This window comes from Equus caballus, chromosome 17, assembly GCF_041296265.1.
Source record: "Equus caballus isolate H_3958 breed thoroughbred chromosome 17, TB-T2T, whole genome shotgun sequence".
Classification (NCBI taxonomy): Eukaryota; Metazoa; Chordata; class Mammalia; order Perissodactyla; family Equidae; genus Equus; species Equus caballus.
The window spans coordinates 22,001,119-22,017,968 of record NC_091700.1 but is presented as its reverse complement, the minus strand read 5'-3'; the positions used below and the strand labels follow the sequence as shown (position 1 = coordinate 22,017,968).

The 16,850-nt window shown below is 49.5% G+C and overlaps 1 protein-coding gene across 18 annotated transcripts in view; it reads left to right on the top strand.

The window, feature by feature from the left end:
• SPATA13 (spermatogenesis associated 13) overlaps nt 1–14,548 on the top strand; it is a 346,580-nt gene extending 332,032 nt beyond the window's left edge. For 10 of the 18 annotated variants that reach the window (XM_023621399.2, XM_023621394.2, XM_070240139.1 and 7 more), the window contains 5 exons: nt 625–857; nt 3,876–4,005; nt 5,742–6,114; nt 8,686–8,760; nt 10,557–14,548. In XM_023621399.2, the coding sequence (XP_023477167.1) occupies nt 625–857; nt 3,876–4,005; nt 5,742–6,114; nt 8,686–8,760; nt 10,557–10,735 (990 nt within the window). In that variant the 3' untranslated portion in view covers nt 10,736–14,548. The remainder of the gene's footprint in view (nt 1–624; nt 858–3,875; nt 4,006–5,741; nt 6,115–8,685; nt 8,761–10,556) is intronic. The other 8 variants (XM_070240141.1, XM_023621395.2, XM_070240145.1 and 5 more) reach the window with 1 other exon arrangement.
• The last annotated feature ends 2,302 nt before the right edge of the window (nt 14,549–16,850 follow it).

Here is a 16,850-nt window from a genome sequence, read left to right as displayed (position 1 = left end):
GGCTAGGAGCAGGGCCGGTGTCACGGAGGATGGAGGTGAGCACGGCTTCCGCGCAGTTCAGGGCACCCGGGGTGGAAGCCAGACGGGGGGACAGTAAGCAGACCTGTGAGCAGCAGGCGGCGGCAGCTCTGAATCCTTAGCTCTCAGTCACAGTGGAGAAGTTTCTCCATGAAAGTGAAGAGGACAGGAGGGAGTGAGATGGGCTTCTGAGCAGCACCTTCCTCCTCGACTGTTTCAACATCAGGTCCAAGCTGGGGTGACGAGGGGATGGCAGGGGTCCCCGCCCCTGGGGAAGTCCCCTGCACCTGTGACATGCCCTTTTGGGGTCTGTGGGAGGCTACTTCGACAGGGACCAGGGCGCTCAGTCCCAGAGCAGCCTTTCCCTCCAGCCCACAACACATGACCCCACTTAATACCACCTGAGAGTCTTGAAGTGGTTCCTTCCCACAGAGAAGATTCAGGATTATCGCCCAGGTGTGAAAAACATTGCAGAACTACCTGGGGCCCCATGCAACCTCGCCCGCCTTTCCAGGAATGTCCCCTCAGACAGGCGGGGTGTTGCCTGTGCTTGTCCCAGCCCAAAGCCACCCCGTCACCTGATGAAGCTGTGCTTTCCCTTCCCAGCAAGAGGGCTTTGCGATCTACTCCGAGTACTGTAACAACCACCCGGGCGCCTGCGCGGAGCTGTCCAGCCTGATGAAGCAGGGCCGGTACCGACACTTCTTCGAGGCCTGCCGCCTGCTCCAGCAGATGATCGACATCGCCATTGACGGCTTCCTGCTCACGCCGGTGCAGAAGATCTGTAAATACCCTCTGCAGCTGGCCGAGCTGCTCAAGTACACCACGCAGGAGCACAGGTGAGGGCGCGGCTGCGGGGCCAGCTGGGAACCCCTGCAAAACAGGGAGCAAGGCCGCTGCCCTTGGCCCACTGAGTCCTGTGGGCTCACCCAGGGCTTCCCAGAGAAGGAGCGACAGACGGGCTGGATGTCAGTCTTGACACGTTCGGTTAGCCGTATGGAAAGCATTTCAGGTTGTTTAGAATGTTTAAAATTGTAACTATTGAAATAGGGTCACCAAAGAGGCCATAATACCCATTCCTAGAGATATTAAGAAATAAGAATAATTCTTAAACTGAGTCCTGAGCGCATGGGGATTTTTATTGTGTTATTGGTCTTGATAATTGACATATACTCTAAATACTCTTATCTAGCTACTGAGTAGTTCATAAAAAACAGTTTTTAAAAGAACTAGACCAATACAAGTATGGTGTCGAAAGCATTTTCCTTCCTCCTCTCCCGTGCTCCCTATGTTGGTTCACAGCAGCTTGCTCTCATAGCAGTAATATTTACTGTGCCAGAAAGGAAGTGATAGAAGTGGCGAGGACATACCAGAATTTGAACTACCGAAGAGTAGGGACTCGGGGTGTGGAGCGGTGTGTAGGGTCGGCTTGGGAGGCGCGTCTTCCTGAGCTCCTGCTCGGCTCTCAGCGCTCTCTTACCCCGCCTGGGTGCCGGCTCTGTCTCTGTCACTCTTTCCACCCCTTTCCCTCTTGCTCTGAGCACGGGGCTTCTCGTCATGGTTACCTGAATGTTCTATCTCCCTTTGGGGCTTACTTTGTACCTAAGTAAGTTCTTCTAGGGGAGCCAAAAAGGTATCCGTTGCTTACTTAATAGCAGCCCCTCCATCGTTGTCCTGCATGTGCAGAGTAGCGTATGATCTAGCTGTGATCCTCAGGAACACAGCAGCTGTTCACATTGGGATGGGCGTGCCCATTTTCCGTGATGTGGGGCGATGTCACCACAGCAGGACCGGCTGTTTGCTGCCTTTAGGTGGCAGTGATTGGTTCATTGCCCATATTCCCACCAGGCTACAACTGGAATGCCAGTGGGGACACGACCATTATCGGGCAAGGTTTTAGGGTTAAGCTTACTGTTGTAGATGAGAATCAAACCTTGTCCGTGACAGCCATGTCACCATCACAAACCTTTCACACACCTGCAGCCCTTGAATGTTCAGTCTTGAAGGAATGTGGTGAGAAGAGGAAGGGCAAGGCTGCGCCCACAGGGAATTTGCTGTAGCAAAGCCCTGCAGTCCAGGCTTTAACAACTACCTGCTGCCCTGGGAGCAGTGGGATTAGCTATGGCAGTGCCTGCCCCGAGGGTGCGGAGAATGGCTCGGTCTTTTGTCCCCTCTGCCGCTGGACAGGCAGGGCTCGAAAGGGAATCTTTTCACAATTAGATCGGAAGGTGGAAAGAGAAAAAGAGCTAGGTTCCTGAACAATAGACCCTAGAAATAGGTGTTAAAGAATTAGGATTAAAGGAATAAGAGAAAGGAGTACACTGAAATAGATAACAGGAAAGAGAGCTATACGTTTTTTTCTGATGGGAAAATCAGAAAAGTTTGGTGAAAAGAAAATACAGAGTCAAGAGAGTCACAAATTTTAAATTTTTAAAAAAGAATGAGAAGGCCCCTTGATGAGGAACCAGAGAAATAAGAGAATTAAGAAGCAGTGGTATCTTGAAGGACACGGGCAGACAGGTGAGAGCTCCCAGGGTGGAGACGCTGTGGCCACAGCATCACCTGCCGCAGTTCAGTCTTCTCTCTCAAGGGCATTTTCCACTATGAGGCATTTGCAGATTTTGGCTATTTCCAAAAAACATCATTTTAAAGGAAGTGACAGAAAGCCTGTTTCCTTGTCTTAAGTAAAACACAACAGAATTTTTTTTAGAAAACCATTACATTCTGCCTCTTTTCCGGAATTGGACAGAAAAACTTGTAGAAAAACAATACAATTATTTTGCAGTTTCTTCGTTACTGGAGGCCTCCCTGAGGGGTTTGCTCCCGTTATTTTGACAGCCCCTGTTTGTGTTTTGTTCTTCCTTTCTGCTCTGCTTCTGCTTGTGAATAGGCCTGTCCAAAGACAGCGGGGGCTGCTGGTGGAGGAATGCCCGGGGACTTCCCAGGAGCTGAGTTCAGCTGTGTTTAGTAAATAGACAATAGAATCTGCGCCCAAGGCGTTTTCTTCCCAACTGTGCAGGAGCTCTCTGATTCAGTCCAACTGAGATCCGAAGGCTCTGTCCGTCCCCCAAGACAAAAGAGCTAGGTGTGAAGTTCAGCTCATTAGCTGGAGGGGTGGTTCCCGTGTCCCTGAATTATTAATCTGAGCAAAACTCGAATGTAAAACACTTGGGTACTAGACATGCTCCCGCCCAGTCTGTGTGCGGGTTAGAACCGTGGCGTAGGTCATCCCGGTACCTTCATTGAGAGGCCTTGGGAGCAGGAGCCTGCGGGGGGAACATTTTCAGTTGATCTGACTGTAGCATGTGGAAAGCACAAGAAATGAAGATCTGTTGATGGGGTAACTGCCACATTAGCATTCACGTAACTCACCCCATCAGACTTCCGTGCCTTGTGTCCTGTCGTGTCCTTTCCTGAACAAAAAGATGAGACTCAGAGCAAATAATTCCTCTTGACAATGGTTTGTGAGTGTTAAAGTACTTTATAATAGCAAAACTGGCTATATCAGAATCAAAGCAATAAAGAAGACTGTGCTTTCGTTATCAATGAAAATAGTCCATTGTCACTGTGACTAAAACTTATTTCTTGTGCATTTACTTTGATTCATTGTGATTTCTGGGAAATGAATGAAAACATTCTTATTCCAAGGAATTCTGGGTTGCGTTTAGTCGGCTCCCTTAACCTGTGCGGACTGTAGTCTATTCATGGAGGGACGAGAAGAAGGGAACAATGGCTGTTGTTTAAATGCCGCTTTGTCTAGACTCTCAGTACACAGTCAGGAACGGAGCGTATTATTTTGTCAGTCCTCGTTTGCAAGTTGCGTGTTACGTGGTTGAAATGCCCCTCCCCCTTTGCAGTGATTACAACAACATAAAGGCGGCGTACGAGGCCATGAAGAACGTAGCCTGTTTGATCAATGAGCGCAAACGGAAGCTGGAGAGCATAGACAAGATAGCGCGGTGGCAGGTGTCCATCGTGGGCTGGGAGGTGAGTGGGGGCCCTGCTCCACGGCGCGCGGTCCAGCGCCGCCCGCGCCCTCCCCCCTTTGGTCTGTTTGATGAATACTTCAATGCCCTGGGATGGTACTTCATACTCTCGGCTTTAGTGGTGTGTGTGTATTTGGAGGCAGGTCATTGAATTCAGCAGTTAACTTCTTTACTCCTCACGTCCACCAGGAACTACTCTGAAGAAAGTCTGTAACTAATTTACTCTGACGCTCTCTCTCTCCTGCTAGAGGTAAGCTCCATGAGAGCAACTGGGAACGTTTAAAATATAAATTATGGTGTGGCAGGAGTAGGGACTCTTGAGTCACACTGCCTGGTCTCAGTCTGTGCGACCTGGGCAAGATTACTCTTTTCATCTATGAGACGAAGGGGAAATACTGCCCTCCTCACAGGGCTGTGGTGAGGATTATACAGGGCGGTGCCAGGGCAGTGTTGGGCGCGGCCATCACGCACACGTTTGTTTATTGATGAAAACAACAGCAGTGACCATAGCTCCTGCCTGGATTGTGTTCACCACAGGTCTGGCACTGGTCCAAGCTAGTTTGAACTTTAACTTATTTACTCCTCTCAACAATCCAGTGAAGTAGGAACTATTATCACCCCCATTTAACAGATAGGGAAACTGAACTGCAGAAAGGTTAAGTCGCTTGCCCAAGGCCACACAGTTAGGAAGTGGCAGAGCCGCATTCAAACTCAGGCAGGCCACCTGGATTCAGCATCCATGCTGGGAACCACTACACTCTGTGGCTGCTGTTAAGAGCAATAAGCTGATGCTGTTTAGATTGTTTTTAAACCAAGCAAAATTGATCCTATATCAAATTAATTGGTCTGAATTCACTGTCCTAAAGAATTGAGAAAGTTTGAATAGAGAAGTTAGGTTTTTAATTAAAGTGTTACAGCGGTGAAAGCTGGAAAGAAATCCTTCTATTTCAAGGACCTTATGGACTTTTGGAGCTTGGACGGGACCTCAGAGATGACTGAGTCCAGCTCTTTCATTTTGTAAGCGAGGAATCTAGGGCACAGGATTGCTCTAGGCAAGTCAAGAGAACTATTTTGGAGTCAAGATCTTTTGTCTCCAAAAATATTGGGATTAAGGGAGAATAAAATGTTATAAATCAAAGACCAGCATCATACCAAATACCGTAAGTTGCACTGGATTAGACCCAAGCTGAATGTTGTAAAGTGTGTTTTTCCTTCTCTTCTTGGACTCCGACATTTAGGGGATAACTTATTATCAGAAGTTTACCAATTTCTTGCTGGCCATTTTGCCATCTGGCCTTTTGTTTCCAAGACCCTAAACTAGTTATTATTGCGGGGAGCTGCTGTATGTCTGACTCGAAAGCCGGAGTCTGCACTGCTGTGTTCCCAGGCTCGGAAAGCCGCCTCAGTCGCCGTCTTCTCCGAGGATCAGTCTTGGCTGGCTACCCTTTCCCATTGCCTGGATTCTATTAATCCAGCATGCTTTTCACCAGACCTTTCTGATAAGGAAGACGCTTCAGATAACATAGAGGCACTGTGACATTTTCCCATTGAGTAGGAAAAAAAGAAAAGTTTCATGCACAGGAGACTAGTAAACCCAGGTTTAAATGCCCTCCTGTGAATGGGCCTCATGTAACTGGAAAGCCTGAGGGAGATTCTGGGTCAGGGCTTCTTCCTGTATCCCTGAGACTTGAAGGACTCAGAACCAGAAGGGCTGAAAATGTCTTTTCCTCCTTCCAGGGACTGGACATTTTAGACCGAAGTTCAGAATTGATCCATTCTGGGGAGCTGACCAGAATCACTAAGCAAGGCAAGAGCCAGCAGCGGACTTTCTTCCTGTTTGACCACCAGCTCGTGTCCTGCAAGAAGGACCTGCTGCGCAGGGACATGCTCTATTACAGAGGCCGCATGGACATGGATGACATGCAGCTCGTGGACCTGGAGGACGGGCGGGACAAGGACTGGAACCTCAACGTGAAAAACGCTTTCAAGCTCGTCAGCAAGACCACTGACGAGGTTCATCTGTTTTGTGCCAAAAAACAAGAAGACAAGGCGAGGTGGCTGCAGGCCTGCAGGGATGAAAGGAGGAGGGTGCAGGAGGACCGGGAGATGGGTGAGCAGCACCTTGGGGGTCGTTTGCCTCTGCTTTCTAACCTCATTCTCCGGCCCCCTCCCATAGAGGAAAATCCCACCCGTGGGAAAGGGAGATACTTCTCAGCTTGGTCTGTTACAGAACAGACCGTGACAGAGCCGGTTTGTACAGGCAACACGTATTCAGTGTTTACTTCGTACGGGCTGCCCTGCTACATGTTTACAGAGGTTGTCCCTTTCGACCCCAAGCTCTGGGTGCTTTGTTATACCCATTCGACAGATGAGGAAATCGAGGCTTAAGGCATTTGCCCTCTCTTCCAACATGGCCGTGTAGCATTTAAAACCAGCTTGGAGTGCCCGCGAGGTGAGCCACGCTGGTGACTCCCCAGGCCAGGAGAAATGCCAGATGATGCTGGAGGCTCCTCTCCAGCTGTGCCTTAAAGCACTTTAACTTGACCTTGCTGCCATGCTGATGCAGAGCCAGCACCTCTGCCTGCGTGTTTCCCATCTCTGTCATCGGGAAGCAGGACCGTGCGTCCTGTACCATAATTAAGGCAGTGCTTCTGAATACTTGGTATTACTCTTGCCTTCCCAGCTTCTGCCCCCCTCCAGGGATTGATCGACCCTATGAAACTGCTGTCCTGGGTATTTACAATGACGGTACCCAGGGTCTCTAAGCCCAAGGGTCAGTGCACCCTGGGCACATGAGGGTTTTGAGCACAAACTGTTGACGTTGGGATGCCACAGGGCCTGTGGGCCTTGAAGATGAGGTGGAATGAAGGATAGTCATCTCTGGAGCCCACGTGAGCCCAGACCTCACAGTCATGTGGTGCGGGATAGAGGAGAAGGCCTCCACCCTCCCTGCTCCCCACCCCTGCCGGGAGGAAGCCAGAAAGAAAACCAGGAGGCGCTCTCTGCTCCTCCCACGTTGTGTGTCCCCGGCTGCCGGCCCTAGCCTGGGCCACAGACTTTGCTCTCACCCACGAGAGGTTCTGTGGGATAGTGCATTCCGGCAGGAAGGGCTTACAAGTCGGTCAGGCTAACTCACCGTCGGAAGCAGGACTTCCCCCTGAAACACTCTCAGCCGGTGGGCATCAGCCACACCTTCACCCTCATTACACGGGCTCACTGCCTCGCAGGTGGCCGCTTGCACTAAGCAGGAGGGTCCTTTTACTGACGGGAAGGCTGATTCCCAGCAACTTCCCTATATTGATGCTGCTTTTGAGTCTCAGGCCCCTTTAGCATAAGGCTCATCTCTCGGTCATGCCGAGAATTCTTCAGATATTTGCAGATGACAGTTATTAAAATGCAGAACGCCTGAGCTACAAACTCCGACTTCACCTGCCACGTGACACGTCTTGTGCAGGCCTGAGTCATCTGTAAGTTGGGGCATTTCAGCTTCCTCTCGGATAGAACCTACTGTTACAAGGGCCCTTCTAAACACAGCTCAACTCTGCCCCTCGACAGAGAAAGAAAGGAGGAGCCTGATTTTATGCCTCTTTGCAGTATAGTGCTTCCCTATAGCGAGTGCTCAGAAGACATGAATGAATGAATGAATGTGTCAGTCCTGGAGCCATTAAGTCTATGAGCTGTGTGAGTGAGTAATGAAATAGGACCAACCCAGGCCCCTGCCTGGCATGTTACGTCAGCCTAGGTGCCTGATACATCACATGTGGGTGGATCCTGGAGATGGGGCCATAAACCAGGCTGGGCATGGAGGGCGGGAATAAGATAAAAGGCCACTGTGGGCCTGGGAACAGCAGAAGCCACCGGGCCTGTGATGGAGCCTGAAGGAGACCTCAGACCTTTCAGGGGCAGGTGTCAGGGTCGTCGAGAAGCCGAGGATGGGAGCAGCATGTGCAGAGGTAGAGGGTGAGCCCTGATGAGTGACCCGCGCAGCAGAGCAGCAGAGGCAGAGCCCAGATCTCCTTCCAGCAGGATGGAGGCCTGCCTAGAGGGGGAAGCCCTCCTGCTGGTGCAGCACCCAGCCACAGCCTCTGTCTTCCTCATCTCTGTCCTTTGGTCCTCACGTCCTGCCTCTGACCCTGGCTTGTCTCATCTCCAGCTGTCTCATTTCCAGCTCCTTGTTTTCACCCCCTCACCCACTCCACGCAGACATTGTCCCTCTGCTACAGAACTTCACAGTGTAGGGAAGTTCAAGTCCAATGTCCATGCGCATTACCTTTGTCAGGGTAGAACCAGTGACTTCCGTAGCAGGTCGGTGAACAGACCCTGGGACCCCTTTGATTGGTCCTCTCCTCCCATGGCCTCATCCTTTAGTGTAATAATTAGGGTGATCCTATAGGGACATTTATCTGGGTTTACACAGGTAGTCGGTGCATCATTATTAACAGCACCCCATTTCACTGTTTAAAGTGACCTGGTTTGCAGAATAATCCTGTGGCCTTCCTGGTGATAATCCATGCTACTTCTCCTTTTCCAGTCTTTTCAACCTCTGATAGTTCCCTAAGGATAAAGGTTCTTTGCTTCGGGTTATGGTGAAATCCTCAGGTTAATATGGGTTCTCTGCAAGTTTTATTATGAAATGTTTTCTCTTGTTTTGAATATATATCACATTTGTTTCTAAATCCAGGCATGGAAATTTCAGAAAATCAGAAGAAGCTCGCCATGTTAAATGCTCAGAAGGCAGGGCATGGGAAGTCAAAAGGTGAGTTTTGGAGAAGGCTTCCCCTCCTTCCTCTGTATCAGTATTGGAATTACAACCGGGAGAAAAGCCCAAACTTGTTAGTGTCTGACCAACTTAAATGAAGGAGACAAGTTTGGGTGAAACCCAGAACGATGGATCCAAAATAATGGACTGCCTTTGGTTTGAGCGTGCTTCAGTGTTTGCTTACGTTCGACTAGAAGTCTATAAAACGAGTTTTGAATTGGCACCAAAGAGCTTCCAGAGCCCCCATCCTGCCCACAGCCCCCGTGCCTCGCCTTCCTGAGGGAGCGATGGTGATACCATCAGACTGACCAGCTCACCAGGCCGAGGCAAACCAAGGCCTCCCGCGTCTCTGGGGCACGTGAGGGGGAAACCCCCACCCCGGACTGCTGGCGGGCTGCATTCTAGTATGGGGAGGAAGGCAGAGCTCAAAGCTCAGGACGTCAGGCCAGGAGGTAAAAAGGAGACGCCCCGGCTTATTTAGAGCAGGTTCTCTCTGCCTCCACGCACACGAGTTACCTGGGCAGCTTTAGAAAATGCCTGTGCCCGCCTCACGCACCCCAGGGTCCTCATGTGCGAGGAAAGATTTCCCACAGTGCAGACCATGCAAATGATCCAGCCCAGTAGGAGTAAAATAATGATTTTATTCCAGAAATATGTGTAGTACTCTTAGAACTTTTATGCAGGTTGGCTTTCTTCTCTAAGAGGAATTTACCCTATGAAATTGGTCCCATTCAGTATTTTCCTAACTGAAAATGAAAAACAAGGACCAGGTAAGCCTGGGACCATGAGGCGCCACCAACTGAGGGGCCAAGGACTTGTCACCAGAACGCCACGTAGCACTCCCCTGCTCCAAGTTACAGATATCTTCAGGGCAGAAAAACCCATTTTATACTCTTTTTTTTTTTTTTTGCCTCTCCACTGTTAACGGCAGGTGACTAGTAAATAGCAATTTGTTAGAATTCATTAGTTTCTGTCCACATCTTCCAAGAGTCCCTAGCCCAGCAACCAGGAGCCGGAGGAGCCTTTCTGGTGGCGGCCTGCCAGGCACTCCCCTGAGTGCCTGGTCTTCTCCCGCCCTGGCCTGGGTGATCAGGGGAGCCGAGGCAGGCGCAGGCTCCTTCCAGAACCCGCACGCTTCCCTCGTGTCCTGCCTACTTTCACAGTTAGCTTGTCATCTGGTCGCTAACTTTAATAACCTGTTAAATTACGTCTACACAGATTTAAAATGCCTACTCTAAAGCAGTAGTTTGATTAAAGCAATTAGGTAATAACTACAGTAATACATATTACTTATATTAACTCAGTTAATTCTCATGACAAGCCGGTAGGTACTGTTATCCCCATTTTATAGATTAGGGACCTGAGGTGCAGAGACATCAAATTCCCAAATAACGACATCCTCTAAGTGGCAAACCAGAATTTGGGCCGAGGCAGTATGAGCTGCAGGCTCTCACTGAAAGCATTTTTTTGCTTCTCATCCCAAATAGCCCACTTCTAATTCTGCTGCTTAGTGCTGTGTGACCATAGGCGATCTACATAACCTCTCTGGGTTTCAGTTTCCTTCCCAGTCACCTCGCTGTAATGGGACGTTCCCTGGAGGGTTTTTGTGAGGATTCAGTGAGATAACCTATGTCACGCTCCGCGTGCGGTATCTGAACGTGTTTGTTATGATAGCTCTTAGAGGTAATTTGGTTCCCATGAATTGAGAATTAGCGAAGAACTCAGAGTTGGCGCTTCTTTTTCCTTTTTGGCTGACAAGTGACCGCAGTGCCTGTTCCCTCCCCCCCTCCCAGCAGGCTACAGCGCGTGCCCCGCGGCGCCGCCGCCCCAGAGCCTGCACCCGGTGCACCAGCGCCACGTCACCGTGCCGGCCAGCGTGCCGCAGCAGCAGGTCTTCGCGCTGGCCGAGCCCCGGCGGAAGCCCTCGCTGTTCTGGCACACCTTCAACAAGCTCACGCCCTTCCGCAAGTGACGCGGGCGCGCTCCGCCGCGGGGGAGGGGCCCGCCTGGTTTCTTCTGCGCTAAATCCAAGGGACGGACGGACCCGTGCTGAGCACTTCTTTGGGGATCAGTGAAGAAGAGAAGGACTTGGAGTCGCCTTCAGTCTTCGGAGACCCAGCTACCTCCTTGGAAGGAGGGGAGGGCGTGACGCACGTGTCCGGCGCGCGGGGCCCCTGCGGCCGGTGGCGGCGCGGCAGACATGCGCAGTAGCGTCAGGCTCGCCTGCACGCTGAGCCGAGCCGCGCTCAGGTCAGGAGGGAGGCCCCGAGGAGCGGGCTGTCCGCCTTGGACTTTGCAAGGAATGATCGGGGTGGGTTGGTACGATCCTGCCTCGCGCCTGCGCCACGGCTGTCTGCTCCACAGTGTGAGGGGACAGTGCAGGTGGCCGCGGTGCTCCCTGGCGTCCTCGGAATCTACACAGTTGCCGAGTTGTAGTGCAGGTTCCTCCCCGACAGCTGGAGGGAAGGCGGGCGAGCTGGGCGGGGCCGGCGAGGTCTGCACTGCGGAGCCACCCACCTGTGACCCACCCTAGGGAAGACGCTGGCGCTTTCAAGGGAGGGGGTGGGAGAGCCTACTGCGTGCGAGCTGGGCGTGTCCTTTTCGAGTCAGGAAGCCGCCTGCCCGTGTGCAGGGTGTAACTCCACGCGCAGAAAGCACGTCCTAACCAAGAAACGCTCTTCACACGTATCTGTTTGCCGCATAAAGACCCATTTCCTTTAGTTTTATGATGAAGTGAGTGTGCAGGGGCACCAGCTGGGAGGCATTCTGAAGGAGCAGCGCTGTGCCCGTTCTGCCGGCTGTTTCTGGCGTCCTCGCCAATTAAGTTACAGTCACATGGACATTCCGCCGAGAAAGCATGAGGTCCACAGCACTTCGGCCTCCTCGGGGTCTGAAGTGGCTTCGCTGCGTGAACCGCTGCGGTCGCGCTGACTGTACTGTTGGTAGCACGTCAGCAGGTCTCGGAAGATTCGTTCTGTATAAGAGAGACCTTGACAAAATGTGTCTAGACTCAGCAGTCTTTTTTCACCAGGGCCTCATGGGCTGATACCTGTCAATAGTAATCTCTTTGTCTTTGTCTATATTGTAAATTTTGATGAAAATAACTTTTAAATATGTCCAGACAAGACAGACTCTGCAAGAGAGGTGCCGTTCTGGTTTGCTGAGTGCACTGCCTGGGGCTGCCGCATGGCACCCTTGCTGGTTTTCTATTGAGACACACTTTTGTATGCTACTCTCGGAAAGTTCCTTTTTCTACTAGGCCCCTGCTTGAGAATAGACAAACCTGGGCTGTGATAGACACAGGTGTACTCTGAGTCTCCAAGTGTGCCGTTCCCCCACTCCCCCCACCCTCCACCGCACCCAGAGCTGTTGCTGAAGGAGGTGACGGCATGCATCAAGACGACACAGTCCCGCACGTCTTGGGCGGGCCTTAGAGTGCTGTGTAAAAACACGTCAGGAAATCTCATCTGTTCGTGACCCTCCCCGGCCCCTGTGCTGGCCCGTAGGCCGTGTTGCTGGAAGGTTGTGTTGCCCTGTGGCTGACGACCCCGGGGCTGCTCTGTGGCCCTTCATACCGAGTGCGCGCGCATGCACGTGTGTTTCGTTTTTGAATAGACATCTCAATTTTAGTTGCATTTATGTAACTGACCTTTTTACTAACAAAATATGATATATTTTAAAGACTATACTTAATATCCTTTTTGTGGACCCCTAAGCAATAACTGTAGGGGTCTTTGTGCTAAATAGAGTTGTTTGTATATACAGCAGTGTTGAACAGTTGTTTTTTTTTTAATGTAAGAGAATTACTTTAAGGAAGTAAAGAGAATTATTTGCTCGTGTTACATTTTCAGTGAGGATTCAGTTCAAGTAAAGATCCCCTCGGAGGGCTTCCGTTTACTGTTTACTAATGGGCAGTGAAGAAATGCTTTAAGTTCTCTGACCGGTGCTGCGTCATTTCCCAGCTGAGCCCTATCTTCTGGTTTCCCTCTCTCCCTCCGTGGGCTTCCTAACACAGGAGCAGGCAGCTGGGACCCCAGGGCGGCCCTGTCAGCTATGTGCCATGTGCGAGTCGTTTGATCAAATATCTGGTCTGGGTGGATCCTGCTTGGATTTTCAGGTGATTTTGAAAACTGCTAAAATATATTTAAAGGATGAAACATCCTTTGACTTCTTGAAATCTGTATGTCTAGCTTGGGTTGTGTGACCAGCTACCCGAGTTCTATAAAGAATCAGTGGCTCAAGTGTTCTAATTTGGGGTTTGCCAAACTTCCTTCTTGATTTAAGTCACATGGTCCACTTGGAAAGAGAAAAAACAAAGAGCCTCCCATATGGATTATGTATGAATTTCGCTGAGAATCTCACTGTCTCTGTCTTTCTCTTTTTTCTCTCTACACTGCATAATATGGATGGAGCAAACAAAAAAAGGTGGGGTAACATTTTGATGAATTTCGCTTATTCTATCATTCATATTTCAGAATTTGCCAACTCTGTTGAAAGAAGTTGAAGTGGCCTCAGGTCAAAAGCAACCTTCTCAATTTTGATCATACCTAAAATGCATAACAACCTTGCGGTAGATTATAAGCAATCACAAAATAGAACATTTGTAAAATCCTGGAGAAACAGCATTCTTTCTCTTGGTCTTGCAAACTAGAACACGAGTGGCGGCAGTTGGCCAGAGCTCTCCTGGGATACCATCTGCTTAGTTTATTTTCCGTAGATGTGATTTTGTAGTTGAAAACATTTCACTTTCATCCCCACACTATTTCTGAATATCGTTGTGCCTTTTGTCCCTAATCCAGACGAAGACTAACTCTGTGCCTGTGCAGAAAATCCCCTCAATCCTACATTGCTGTTGTCTAGACACAAAGCAAAAGTGCATTTAATTCAAAATCTGTTTCACAATAGACATCTTTTGTAAAAGCCATGATCCAGCATTTCATCAGCTCGAACTCTCTACATGCCCGAAGTGCTGAAATCCCCAGTAGGAGGCGCCTTAGGTCCCTCGCCGGAGTGGAACAGCCCCACTGCCTGGAGTCATGGAGGAGGTAGCTGTAGTATTATTGTTTCAAGGAGAGGAGAAACAGATGTGTCCCTCACGGGATGGTGCCAACAGTATGGAGAAACGTCCTTTCCGTGGCTGACCGGCCAGGGGTGCTGGACACAGATCATCAAGGCCAAACTGCTCAAAACCAGTTGTCCCTGTGATAGGCTTAACCTGCAGGCGCTTCGCCCTGCTGAAATGTCCCTGGGCTAGTGCTGCTGTTCTCAGGATGGAGGCAAGGAAAGTGGGTTCCAAAAAACTGAAAAAAATACGTGGAAACTATCTGGTCTTGAAAAGAACCCGGAACCTTAAATATTTCATAAAAATATACTTGGCTACAACACACTTAACATTATTGCCTTTAGTTTTACAGGCATTGAAATTGCATTAAGAAAATACTTTAACTGGTTCTGTAATTTAATAATTTGCCTTTTTGGGTAAATATTAGCATCAGTTGTGTTTGCCTTACCTACTTTGCAAGGCTTTTGGTAACCTTTTCCTTCAATTTTAACTCATCAAGATGATGCTATCTGAATTAGTGAAGTGACAGCTTCCGAGCTGACGAATTAGCTGTTGACAGCTGAAGTGTGTTGTACAAGATTGCTGTAACTTGATATGTATTTTTGTTGAATGAAGTTTTTGTAAAAAGAAAATTATTTACAATGTTATTTTAATGATTCCTTGTAAATGCTGTGAATCTATATTTGTTGTTTTGTATCTGTATATTAAAATTAATTTGCCAAACTGGTTCTAGTAAGGTATTTCAGTAGTAAAATAAGATGTGTGTGTGTGTGTGTAATTTTTTTTTTTTAGTGGAGAGTGAGTGCTAGGAGGGTTTCTGGGGTTTACAGCTCATTTCCTGCCTGGACATTGATAGGCTTCTTTTCAGTAAAAAATTCGTCCTTTAATGAGCTGGATCAAGCCGCTGGATGGGTATGGGAGAAAGAAGGCTCTGAGGGAAACTGGGGCCACATGACTTGAAAAAAGTCACTGAATGTTGGAATAGGACTGAGAAAGCCCAAACCCAAAGTGAGAAGTCCTGTTTTCTAGCAGCAGCTCCCAATACTGGTGGTGGAAGGTGGATGGACAGACGTCCCTGTGCTCCTTCCCTTTCACCACTGCTGGCCCAGGTCCGGCTCAGGCCCCTCCACCAATCGCTGTGGCCCGAGGCTCGCTCACCCCGGGGGCGGGGCAGGTGAGCCTTTCCTTGTCTCATTAATAGCTCCGAGAAGCTGAGTCAATAGCCCACTGTTTGCTGTGACTGCAATCAGAAAAGGGTTCCTATAGAGGCTGCCAGGCAGCGAGTCCCCACTTTTTGTTTGTTTACTCAACATCCACCTATTTCCCAAACTGGTCTCCTCCCCGGCCTTGGGCTCAACTGAAAGGGGGGTGAGCTTAGCGGGCTGGGGGAGGGTGCAAGCCCTGGAAACCTAAAAGTCTGCCTGTCCAAGGGTGGCTTCCCCGGACTCAGACGGTACTGTCACCAACTAGTTACCCCAAGGAACTCAAGGGTGGGTTTGGAAGCATTTAACTGTTTTTCCAAATTGTCTTTTTCCCTCCTGTTATGGTAAGGAGATGCAGTCACCAACCACCCTGAACCAGACCAGGCCTCACCGTGATCTTTTGCCTTATTTTCAATGCTAAGGTCTCTCCAGGAGGAGTTTAGGCCTTATTACAGTAACCTGCAGTGTACATGGCAGCGTGTTTTCCAACTGAGCCTGCGCCAGAGGACACCCACCTCTCCCTCTTGAGTATTCATTCCCCATCTGAAATAAATGTCCCTGCTTCCCTTTGTTTGAGGATGCCATGACTTGGAAATGACTCTGCGTGGTCTCCTATTTCCCACAAATATACCTTACTTTTGTCAACAAAAATAATCCATAACCAATCCATAAATGAAGATTTTGGTGAGTTTATTCTCAGCTAAAATGTGAGGACCATGGCCCAGGGCCTTTCTTCCTGAAGGAAGAGAGGGCACCAAAGAAGTCAGGTGTACAGAGTGGTTATATACCCCCAAACAGGGTGTTTCACGTATGATTGAAATGTCCCTTTTACAATAGTCGTGAAACTGCTCTGTCGGGGCAGTGATTGATGGACACAGCAAGTAGGTCTCTCTCAAGCTGAGTGGTCATAGGTGAGCTGGGTGGTCAAAGGTGAGCACAGCAGTCAGTTCCTAGCCTAAGGAAAGATGCTTATCCTTAGGGCAATGCCAATGAGGGGGGGAGTTGCACCTTTATTTTAAGGCCATTTGTTCTTGCCGTAGTAAATGTTTAAAGCAGATATACAATGCCTGCTCAATGGCCACATCAGGCCCTTTTGGAAAAACAAAGGCCGAATTGAGTTTACAGCAAATGGCTTCTTCATATGCTCCAATATATCCTACTGCTTGCCATTTCTATTTGTCACTTTGTGAGACAAGTACTTCTGGTGGAGAGTCTGACTTAATTTGCCAGGAGGGAACCCACTTTGGTTTTGGTAACAGTACCACGCAGAGGAAGGAGGGAAAATGGAGGGCAGTAGCAGTTTCTTCTGGAAGTTGTGGGGGAGATGACCTAATATGGGCCGCCTACCCCACGCACTGGAGAGACAGGTTGAAATGGGCAATCCTCCAAAGGAGCGTATGGTCCAAGAAAGAAGACAAACACCTGAAGGTGTAATTAAAGTTCAGCGTGAACTCCACAACCATAGGAGTGTGTACAAGTCAGGAAAGGACTTCAGGGAATGGAGGCCCTTCCTCTGGTGAGTGTCAGCAGGAAGGGGGCACAGAGGAGGCAAGGCCCCAGCACGATCCTGGAGGGTTAACTCAGCCTGGCAGGGCCCCAGGGTGTGATGACATTTGTGGTGTGTGACACCAAATGGTGAGCAAGAAGCTGGATGGCAGAGGGCCTGTAGACCACGATGCACTGGGATTTCATTTTGTAGGCAAAGAGTTTAAGGAAAAGATGGCAGAGAAAAGCGTGGACTTGAAACTGGAAGCAGGGAGGAGATTTAGGAGACAGAGAGGAGGCTGGAGGTGAAGGATGCTCAGCGACAAAGGCAGGCTCAG